The sequence below is a fragment of the Alosa sapidissima genome, chromosome 12 (genome assembly GCF_018492685.1).
Source record: "Alosa sapidissima isolate fAloSap1 chromosome 12, fAloSap1.pri, whole genome shotgun sequence".
NCBI lineage: Eukaryota > Metazoa > Chordata > Actinopteri > Clupeiformes > Clupeidae > Alosa > Alosa sapidissima.
Genome location: NC_055968.1, coordinates 10,964,335 through 10,976,069, shown reverse-complemented (window position 1 = coordinate 10,976,069; position 11,735 = coordinate 10,964,335). Strand labels below are relative to the sequence as shown.

General features: G+C 43.7%; 1 protein-coding gene across 2 annotated transcripts; it reads left to right on the top strand.

Annotated features, from left to right (window-relative positions):
* The first annotated feature begins 5,331 nt into the window (after nt 1-5,331).
* On the top strand, nt 5,332-10,505 carry LOC121678229 (zinc finger CCHC domain-containing protein 18-like). 2 transcript variants are annotated; one of them, XM_042057581.1, is made up of 3 exons: nt 5,332-5,625; nt 6,435-7,959; nt 9,603-10,505. In XM_042057581.1, exons 2-3 carry the CDS (start codon nt 7,183-7,185, stop codon nt 10,503-10,505), a joined length of 1,680 nt encoding a protein of 559 aa, XP_041913515.1. In that variant the 5' UTR covers nt 5,332-5,625; nt 6,435-7,182. The 2 variants fall into 2 exon arrangements, with proteins under 2 accessions (XP_041913515.1, XP_041913516.1); XM_042057582.1 differs by having other exon boundaries at nt 5,332-5,738.
* Nucleotides 10,506-11,735: the final 1,230 nt, after the last annotated feature.

Genomic DNA, 11,735 nt, shown 5'->3' with positions numbered 1-11,735 from the left:
CCTCAACCCCCCCCCCCCCTTTCTCTCACAGCCTCCATGGTTCTAATCATTGTGGTGGGGGATGTTCTGCCCACACACTCGCTCTCTCTGCTGAGCTCTTCGGAGTGAAATCTCTGGGAGAGCCATGGCAAGAGTAGTCCGTGGGTTACCCTTTAATTACAGCACGTCTAAAAATAATGAACTCTCACTAACCCATCCGTCATGCCAGGAGGTGCCAGTTTGGGCAGACTTGTGCCAATCACTGTACCCGTTCGCCTCTCCAGGCTCGGAAACAGACACCTGGCACAGATGTCCAACCCCCACTCTTCTATTCCCCAGACTCATCCCTTGTGCTCCCAGGGAGGTGGACTCCTTTGGGGGACATTATCACAGCCCATCTCCCAGATCGGGTGTGTTGATATCACACCAGACAAGGTGCTGGAGGACAGGCGGGATCCAGGCGGTGGAAGGGGATAAAAGCATCATGACAAGCAAACACTGGCAATATGATTCAAGGGTGAAAATACGAGTCGGTCGCGGGGGAGGGATTTGATTCTCAGGTGGCCACTGCTTAGCCCCTAGTGGTGACAGGAAACCGCTATTTGGTGGTGTGTGTGTGTGTGTGGGGGGGGGGGGGGGGGGGAGCATGCCACCATTGAAGTTCGTCTCAAATAGCTTATTTGAGCTTCGTTACAGTATTCATAAATTAACATTTAATCGCTGCACTTTCCTTGTATGGCAGTTAAAAGAGATCAAGGTTCCTGTGCAGAGCCTCAGAAGCATAAATTAGCATAAGCCATCACTGGAGCGCTCTCTTGCTTCCACAAGTCTGCAAGCACCCGCGTGGGAGGGAATGGCAAGTGCATGGTGAACCATCACCAAAAAACTGGTCACATTACAGTAAATATGCTTCCTGTGATTGTTAGTTTGCTGGTACTCATAAAGGCAACGTTTACTCATCTCCCTGGTGAAAAAAACCCCCTTGGCTTCTCACACTGTACATCTGTGGTGAGACTAGAGGGGGCTGCTGGGAAAATACTCTCTCTCTGAGCTAATTGGTGATAGTGAAGATTATTACATGCAAATAACATGTGCCTATGTAAACCGATCCATACTGTACAGTAAATGCCAGTGTTTTAAAGTCATTTTATGTACAAATAAAATACCTACACATATCTGAATCATCATCAGACTAGAGCGGTTTATTATATTTTTTAAACACACAGTTGGCCAGTTATCTTACCACAGCAATTTGAGAACATTTCCTTGTCATATTCGAGAAAGTCTATTCTTCAGACAGAGAATAAAAAAAATCCTGTGAAAAGTAGCAGTTTAGTGGTACACGCCCGATTTGGATGTGAGGGGAACAACTGTGCAACGCAACATGCAATTTCATGAGTCAGCTCACCTTTGGCGTCTGCGCGTCTTATCACAGGGACTAGACAGCTCCGAACATGACACAGGCTGGCGGCAGATCTCTATTAGCAAGCACAGAGGCTCGCAGTCTTCACGCCCTCCTGTTCATCAGACAGCTCTCTCTCTCTCTCTCTCTCTGCTCCATTTCTGCAGGGGTGGTCAGCTGGGAAATTTGTTAACTTCTGTAGCAGTTACTCTCAGAAATGCACGAGGCCAGACCCTGTACAGAGCGAAAAGTTGTAAGTAAGAGATCATTCCTTTCAGCTGAACAAGCGTTTTTTTTTGTCTTTAATGTGTCAGGCTCTTGATTAAGAAGCCAAGGGGAATGCACTGAAGTGACATGTTAATATTGGGGGGCTGATTGGGACATGAAGGCGCTGTGTGATTGAGGTTAAAATCAGCGGCGGTTTGTTTGCTTTTGTTTGTTTGTTTACGCCTCAGATGGCCCGTCCAAGTCAAGTGGCCAGTGGGACCAGATGGCTGAGGTCTTGAGGGCGCTGTGGGGTTCATGCGTGGGTGAAGCCGTTCCCTCCCAGCTCCGGAGGGAAGCTTGGCAGCGTCTGGGCTGCCCGCTCGTATGTGCGTCCCGATCGGTGCGCGGCGCGAGATGCATTAAGAGCGACCGGACGGAGCAGTCACGGTGGCCTCGTCCCCACTGACGTGCGGCGCAAGATGAGAAGTCGGCGCCAAGCATCGAGAGCGATCGGCGGAGCAGTCCCGGCGACCTCGCGCTTTTGACGGAGAGAGAGGGTCTTGTAAATCAGGCCACCTCTCTCTCTCTCTCTCTCTCTCTATCTCGATGCCTCAGAAGAGTGCTGGCCTGGCGCCTGACCGAGGCGGAGCGGAGCAGCGAGGCGAGTGTGAGCGAACCGCAGGCCACTGATGAGCGCTTCTTCACCATCGCAGTGGCGTCGCTCTATCGCCCTCCCTCGCGCAGCGGCACTCCTTGGCTCTCGCTGGCTCCTGGGCACGCTGCACCTGTTTCTGCTCCCAAAATATCTGGAGAGGCCGAACGCTCCCAATCTGTCACCCACAGGCCCGCACTGACATTTTTAATCAGAGGGTGAGAGAATCACAACCTGAGAAATGTGTTTTTTTGTAGTTTGTTTTGTTGGCGGTAAACAAATGGGTTCAGGAGCTAGGCTGAAAGGTCTAAAGGGGAGAGTTTTTTTGCATTCACAAATGTCTGGCAAACGACCGCTGATTGAAACCATCAAATTGCTAGCTCCAGAACAGTTGATTTCCATGGTTCTGCAGTTTCATTACAAGTTTAGAAACACTTTCAATGTATTTTACCCTCAGAGACTTTTTGTTTGTGTTTTGTTTGACACAAAATGTGACTGATTACGCTAACATTAATCTATGAAATTATTAAGTGAAGAAACCCTCTCCTGACGTGCTGCATACAACAGCCAATGCAGCTGCCACGAGTTCTATGGGGTATATCGAAAGAGCACGGCTACATTGCACATTTATGTGTGCCATGCATAAAAGAACACAGTGATGCAGAGTATAATTAGTAAGTTGCAGTGATTTATTCATGTCTCCCCACAGGATCATCTCACTTGTTCCGGATCCTTCAAGTCCCTGTTTGACAAAACAGGGATTCAGGTCTGCACTGAGCTCTACACGAAACATATTCTTTACAGGATGAGATGGATTAACTTGGGCACAATATAAGTGCCAGTACAATAAATTATTAATCATATAATCCACTTGTTATTGTACATATCCTGTTGTTCAATAGCCTGGCTCTGCTCAATTTCATTTGGCTTCAGTAGTAGACTGGCACACATGTGCTTTCAACGGATTTCTCGTGTAGAAAACCAACCGAGAGCCACCAACCAACCAGCGAACAGAGGGCGATCACCAAGTGATTACGGTTAAGTTGAGCACATTACCAAATGTTTGTGATTGGTTTAAGATTTGTGATTGATTTAAAGGAACTCCAATGATTTTAAACTTCAAACAAGTGTCCACCCACCAGGAAGAAGACGTTTGCCACTGACGCCTGGCCAGACTCTTTGCACGAAGAGAAGCGAAGTCAAGAGTCTGGTTTACGAGGCTACAGTAGTTGTTCAATCCGATGGGTGAAATTGCTGAGGGCTGCATTTTCAAGTTAAATAATAACAGTAATAACTATGGGTTTAAAGGCGCTCTAAGCGATGCTGGGTAACGTCACTTCTGTTGACGTTCAAATTAAACAGAAAGCTAGCTCGCTACTTCCTCCCCCTCCCTCCCGTGCAATTTAAACACTCCTAAACGCGCATCTCATCTGTGACAGTTTGTTATGTTTTTATGGGCAAGGGCAATGTTTTTGGAGCCTGGGTTGTCCACAGAGATAGCATTTTTTTACAGTGTATTCAGGCAGCTAGCGGATGGTGAGGTGATGTTTGCTGTAAGTGACAAAAAATGTTTTAGTCTAAAAAATATATGACATCTCTTAGAGCACCTTTAAGGCTGACATAATAATCGTTTTATTGGGCCAATCATCTCTTCAACTCCAGGATAGGAATGTGTGTCACCATAAACAGAGATCAAAACCCTCCTGAATGAACTCCAAGATAACACATCATGTATGTTTATTCTGTATAGATTTAACCAAAAGATGTAATGTAGTCAATAACATTTCATATCTTTTTAATCTCGCGTCTCTTCCTCCTCCCCTGGTGGTGCTGGATGTAAAATAACATCTGTCACTGCTAGGCAAAAAGAAAATTTGCCATGAGCAAGCCTAAAATAGATTTGAAATACTGCCTGGCATGAAAGCCTAGCAAACAAAAGCAAGACTGGCTTGTTTAGCACGAGAACAACAGCCACAACAAAGGCACGATAGAATGGAGAATCTTAATAACAGACCAGATACACACGACTTAAACAGGGAAGTGGAAAATTGCTTCATATCTCTTGCTGTAACAGCTGGTCAATGCTAATACTATAATAACAGCCTTCCTGGAAAAACGATTTACAGGACTGTGTTCAGGATGTCATTTGCTGCTAGTTAAGCAGGACGAGGAGAGACCACACAGCTCCCGAGTCTTTGTTCAGATTAAAAGTGGAAATACAACCTAGGCCTACAACTAGGCTGTCACATTCCTGAATGAAGATATCCTCTCGTCTCGTTTTACCACCCAGATTTATCGGCAGCAACATCATCAGATCGTCGTCTTTATTCAGCGCTGCATAGCTGTGCCCATGTTGCTATCCTAGCATCTGTGTCGTCTCTAAATCCTCTCCCCCAGACAGCTCGCCCAGGCCCTTCCAGCCGAGTCGCACGGCCCATTCTGCACTGACACCGCACCTCATACTCACGTTGTGACTGTGTGATGGGAACTGTCACTGTCCCTGCGCTCCAGCCGAGCTGTCGGAGCAGAGGTGGTGCAGGTAATTAAAGCCAAATAGAAAGAAGGTAACTGGAGAACCAGGGGTGATGTTTGAGATCAATGCATCCGGAGAGCCAGGGCCCTGGGCGCAGGGCGACCCTACACCTCACACCAATCCATTCAAACAGAGGAGAGTTCGGCTGGAACCCCCCCCCCCCCCCACACACACACACACACACACATACACACACACCCCAGCTGGCTACACACAAACACTCCTGATGGAGGGCCGTTGCTAAGTTACATTCGCACAGTACATTTGGAATTGGATGTGTGTTTTGCATGCTTATGTGCCAAACAGATTTTTCCTCTCGCTGTGTTTAACCTTATTGATTTCCAAAAGCATTGTGTAGGACCGAGTTTTCTTGTCAGTCATGTCAGCCAGTTGTTGTTAATGGAAAACAAATGATGTGTTTTTTGGACAGTTTTTCAGGAAGTAGTGGCCTACTGCATTTTAGCTGTTTGTCAGGAAATATCATCCATTGACATATAAGCATAAAATGTCACCTTTCTGTGCAGTAGCAGGGAATATAATGGTGTAACCCTCATGAAATTAGGGCTACTAATCTAGATGCAATTACATGTATCTTCCTATGGAGGGCGCTCTATGTGTCAGAAGACTAGAGCGTCCTACTAGCAAACATTCTCTCTCTCTACCAGCGACATATTTCCTGTGAACGTGCACCTGAAAGAGCTCCCAGATTAGAAGATAAATAATAACGAAATACTTTTGAAAAGTTAATACTTTACATCTAGTTATATCCATAAGATATTAGTCTACCTCAAACTCAACTTTGAATAAGAAAGAAAAGTGATTCTGTCGAGTTTATAGCAAATTGGAACTCCGGTGAGTAAGGCACGTTTTGCTAGTTTCTCACTAGCATTCTAGGAAAGGATGTAATTCATAAAAACCAATCGGAGTATGAGTGAGACGATGCTCAATGTTTGTATGAAACCTTGGTATGCCATATCATAGTTAAATAAAATGTTTAATCTCTGACGAGAATCTTGATGTTTCCTGCCACTTTGGTACAAGCCGTGTCATTGTGCTCAATGTTAAAACCTAGCTAACGCCCTAACTAGCTGGCGCAGCATGGTAGCCTGGTCAACCGAGCCGTTAGTAGCGCTTTGAACCATGCGAGATGCGTGGCGCTTAACTTGTTTACATTTTAGCATTCAGTTTTGTTGTAATAACGAATGCTAATGAGTTATAATACAGATACATTAGAAATGCATAGCTTTTGAGTTTCACATGTATATTTTGAATAAGTTAGTTGTAATATTTAATTCATAGTCATGTTACAATGCAATATGTTAAAATAGTCCTTGAAAAGGTTAAAAAGGAAAATGTTTTAGTAAATGGAAGTAAAATAGATAAGCACACTGCTTAATGATGTTAAAAACATTATTGTTGTTTCATTTATGCAATTCGTTGAATTGTACTGAAAGTACATGCTTATAAGTAATGTAATTGCTTATATTTCATTTGTATAGTTTATTGTGATGTAAGTAATTCATCTCAATGTAATCTTAAGTGCATCCTTAGTTATTGGTTACACATTAGAAGATGTTCTAAAAGAAAGAAAGAAGTTAATGAGGTCTCATGTTGAAGAATAGAAATAGAACAGAATTCTTATTATTCTGCACTTTGTGTAGATTGGTTTTTTGAACGACCAGATCAGATTTGGATCCCAGATGGCGAGCCCAGCCCAGTGAGACTGAGAACGATCGTGGAAGCGGTGTGGCCAACCGTACGATTTGTCTCAGAGAAACCCAAGATTTGTTCATTCGTTCATCGAACACCAGATAAGATTTTCCACACTGTTGACTCAACACAGTAGTCATATCCGCACACATTCAAGGAACTGAACTTTAGGAATCAATACACTTTTCATACAGGAACTGATATACACTTTTCATACAAGAACTGATATACACTTTTCATACAGGAACTGATATACACTTTTCATACAGGAATTGAACTTTCTTGAATCAGTACATACCGGAATAAGGGGCTTGAATTCTATATTTCCTTTGATTTTCATATTTTATTTGTTTGAAGAGCTCTTCCTTATCATTTCATTTATATTTTGCCCATTCAATGCTGTGTAACCACACTGCTGTTTGGAGGCAATAAAACTGTCAATTGTTCAACTTATTAATTCCTCTTGTGAGTTAGTCCATTTAAGCATACCCCTCTCCCGAGCCTAGGTTGATGTTTAGTGCTTGAATTACTGGTCCAGGTCTACGAGCGCTACACAAAAAAGTGGCGAGCCAGCCAGGAGGGGTTTTGAGCTCATTTTTAGTGAAACGTTGAACATTTTGACGCTTTTATTGCATCCTATTTGTGAATACTGCTATTACATACTTTTTTTTGCATTTTTTTGTGGTGATAGCATAAAGTATGGATGTAATTCGGTCAGAAAATGTGAAGGTACCTAATTCACTCTTAGTGAGTGGTTTAACTGGTGGTGAAGAGGATAATGAAGTAATGGAGTACTTAGGAACAGTTGGTTCTGTTCAAAGAATAATTAAAGTAACTAGCGATGAATCCCAGTTTAAAGACACTGCCATCGTAGAATTCACATCAGGAGAAACCATTCAGTTTCTTCACGAAGCTTTGCCCTGCAAAAGACCTAGCAGTAACCCAGATGTTATCCATCAAATTCAGCTTCTCTCTGAGTTATATGTAGCTGATAAAAGTTCTAGCTTAACACAGTCTTACTTAGCTGAGCTACAAGATGTTGCTAAACTAAGCGGAACAAACTTTGAGAAACTTTTGCTAGATGAGCTGGCTAAAATACAGGGAGCTACTAAAAGTAATCCCACAACCGAACTACCCACAACCCCACCGCCCACTAACAATACAGCCCAAGCCAACCCACTAGCTCCTGAAACTCAATCTCCTACTCAAATAGTCCCTGACCTACCCTACTTACCTGAGCGTGATTCTCTCCCAGTCACTGTTAGTGCTCCGACATCAGCCCTACATAGGCAACGGACTCTCAACTTAACTCCTGAACAGCTTACCACTCCTGAAGTCCAGAAAGTAGTGGTTGAGCATGTCATTAAGAACAGCAACTTGTCCTCCCAATATCATGATCGTGTCAAACTTAGGCCTTTCTCAGGAAAAATCCCTTGCCCAGGTTCTGAGTCTGACTATGACACATGGCGCAACAATGTCAGTGTTTCCCCTACAGTGTATTTAACAGCGGCGCAGCGCCGCCGCTGGATTTTCAGCGCTGCTGCAACATAATATCACGAGATTCACTTAACACACTGTAAAAGCACAACGGCCAACGTCATCTCGAAATTGTTTTCTGAAAGTCTTGAGTAAGTTAAGTGCATCAAATCCGCACTTAGCCTCTCATTATTCAGGACATATATGCGGCATGATGTGTCAGGTGATTACAAGCCCAAAGACAAGTCTGCAGCCCATATGGCTAGCCTACGTTCTGAACACGGTTACATTGTTTAGCTATCCGACTGATGGGGTCTTGCTCCGCCACAGTGTAGCCTATGGTGTCATCGTTCACTTGTAGGTTACACAATAAATAGCCTACTTATAGGCCTGGTGACAATAAAAAATGATATTAGTTATATTTCATCACGAAGCTGTTTATATGCCGTGAATTCGCTTGTAGCCTATGCCATATGTTAAGCTTGAGCAATTCCTCTGATCCAAAGCCTGCTTTGACACATTGACACTAATGTGAAACATGCATCCTCCTCTCCTAGCCTACATCAAATAAAAGAAACCAATTCATGATTACCGAAATGAATTTAACATGGGGGGAAAAAAGTTTGTTGCGATTTAGCCTACTGTTGTGATGCGGTTCTTTCTGCTGATTGGATTTACGTCCGGTGTCGTCAACTCTGAGAACTCTTGCTCCGGCTGACAATTTTATCCAGAGAGCTGATTTCCCAAAGATGAGCCTCCATCAACATTCAACAACAAATTATTAAAACGTAAGTAATGCAATAGAGTAAACCAATGTGCTACAAGGTGTATGGTCTTAACGTTAATTGTAGCCTAGACTTGTAACGTTAGCGTAGGGCTACATGTAATGTTTGCATGGGAAAGCTAGGCGAACACAGTCTAGGCCTGTTTAAACTTTCTGATAGTTAAAGGAAATATGAGCATATGTTGGCATATACGTATAGCCTAAATTCTGTCCACTTAGCTATAATAGGCTATCACAAACAGACCTTTTCTACGTTTGCGGCATTAGACATAGGAGCCTATTCTCTTATCAGAAAGACGTGTTCTCATAACTTCAGCGTTCTCTTGACGGTGAGACGAACGGTCGCACTTCAATCAAGTAGCCTAGGTCCTTTTCGAGTTAATTGTGAGTGAGTTGTATGGTAACTGTGGGAGTGATGTAGAAGAAAAGTGAGTATTTACTTTTTTATACGTGGGTTTGTTGTTTTGGGACTGAGAAATAGACTACAAGGAGAGCATCTGGCTACGTGCATGCGTGTCAGCATTAATGGCCCCCCAACAATTCAATTCAATTACCAAAGAGCCTTAGAGATGTTCTTTGAAAAGCCCAGAAAAATTAAGTGCTCGCAGATTGGGTGTGGCCTTTGCCATTAAGACAAATTTAAATAAATTGTAAATAATCTTTTTCTGGGTTGTGCCATTTCATTTTTCTTCTATCATTTTTAACCAATAATGTAAAAGAAAGCTGAAAATGTCCACAAAAGAAACACGAAGGTATGATATAAAAAAAAAAAATTAAAAAAAATGCGCAACAACCCCCCCCCCCCCCCCCCCAAGTAATAGCACCGCTGCTGGAAAAATTTCTAGGGGAAACACTGAATGTCGAGTTTCTTCTCGCAGATGTCACTGCGTCTGACAAACACACAGTTCGGAAGATGGTTGAGAGCCTTCTTCCACCTGCTGCCCACATTGTGAAGCACCTTGGGCCAAAAGCATCTCCTCATGACTACCTTAGCCTTCTCGACTCAGCATACGACACTGTTGATGATGGAGACGAGCTTTTTGCAAGGTTCTTGAGCACTAACCAGAACTCAGGTGAGAAACCCTCCAGCTATTTGCAGCGATTGCAGACAGCCTTGAGCAAAGTAGTGAAAAGAGGCGGCATTGCTGCTAGTGAGTTAGAGCGCCAGCTACTTAAGCAGTTCTGTAGAGGGTGCTGGAACAATGCCTTAATTACTAGTCTTCAGCTTGAACAGAAAAAACTGAATCCACCCTCATTCTCTGAGCTTCTTCTTTTGCTGCGTACTGAAGAGGACCGGCAAGCTGCTAAGTCCAGCCGGATGAAACAACACTTGGGCTTCCCTAAAGCCAGAGCTCAAGCAAACGTCCACACAGTTCAGGATTATGACACAGACACAGACACAGCAACCTTTGCAGATAGTGCATCTTCCACTGAGATGCATAAACTTGAAAAGCAAATTGCAAAGTTACAAACTCAAATGGCTTCACTGAAAGCATCCATGAATAGCTCACGCCAGGCTACTGATAAGCAAAATAAGAAACTAAAGACCAAAACCAAAGTCTCCACTCAGGAAAACTTCTCAGTAGAGACAATACTCACAAAGAGACCCCGCCCGGGGTATTGCTTCAAGTGCGGTGAGGACGGTCACATCGTACCATCCTGCAGCAATGAGCCGAATCCTGAATTAGTGGAAAAGAAACGTAGAGAGTTGAAACAAAAGCAACAGGCTTGGGACGAGCAAAATGAGCAGCATTTAAACTGAACTCAGTTCCTGAGGCGGGACTATCAGGGACTGAAAGTAAGCATAAATGTCCCAAAACAAAACGTCAAACTAAAGCATCCATTCAGTCACACAGAACAGAGAATCAGCACCAATTTCCTAAAGGGCTTATTGGACAGAAATGTACAGCTAATATCATGGTGTCAGGAGTGAATTGCAATTGTCTCCTTGACACCGGGTCTCAAGTGACCACCGTTTCTGCTTCTTTTTATGAGAGCAATTTATCAGAGCACCCTATCCAGCCACTTGACGGTCTGAATGTTGAAGGCGCTAATGGCCAAAATGTTCCATACTTGGGCTACGTGCCTATCCGCCTGAAGTTTCCGAAGAACTTTGTTGAAAATTAACCTGAGGTCTCTACTTTAGCATTAGTAATCCCCGACTTGCGCAGTAGCAACAACTTACCTGTACTGATTGGAACAAATGCTCTTGATGTCCTTTACAATGAACACTGTCACGGCAGAAGGCCAAATGACTTGTCATCTGTCCATGGCTATAGAAAAATTCTTCGCACACTCCAGCTTCGGAAAGAAGTGAACTCAACAGGGAGAATTGGGTTGATGACTCTTCAAGGCAAGGTGCAAAAAGTAATACCTGCTCAAGAGAGAATCCTACTTGAAGGATACGTCAAAGCTAACAGCAGTAGCGAGTATGCCGTGATTGAACAGCCGACAACATCTGCCTTACCTGGGGGAATCCTTGTAGAGTGCTGTCTTGTTGCGTTGCTCAAGCAGAACCCTCACAAGCTACAGGTGTGGATTAGAAATGAAGCCGACCATGACATAACACTCCCTTCACACTGTGTCATTGCTGAACTCCATACTCCTGAGGCGATATATGACAACTTACCTGCTTCGAACAAAAATGTTGCCAGTGTGAAATGTTGTGCTGTCACTTCTCAGCCAGTCAGTGAACCTAACCAGTCTGAGCTGAAGTTTGATTTTGGTGATTCACCTCTTCCGAGAGAATGGAAAGTCAGAATAACACAGAGTCTAAAGTCTTATACCGATGTTTTTGCCCAACATGATCTCGACTTTGGGCATGCATCTAAAGTACGACATCATATAAACCTAAAAGACGAGACACCTTTCAAACAGAAGTCCCAACCCATCCACCCCAATGATTATGAAGCCGTAAGGAAGCATCTGCAAACCCTTCTTGATGCAGGAGTGATTCGCGAATCAGAGTCTCCTTACTCCTCCCCAATCGTTG

What these genes read in the sequence shown, in the direction of transcription:
- LOC121678229 (XM_042057581.1), top strand. Translation starts at nt 7,183, where the DNA reads ATGGATGTAATTCGGTCAGAAAATGTGAAGGTACCTAATTCACTCTTA. An exon ending in ATGACACATGGCGCAACAAT is followed by an intron (nt 7,960 to 9,602) that starts GTCAGTGTTTCC and finishes GAAACACTGAAT; the next exon opens with GTCGAGTTTCTTCTCGCAGA.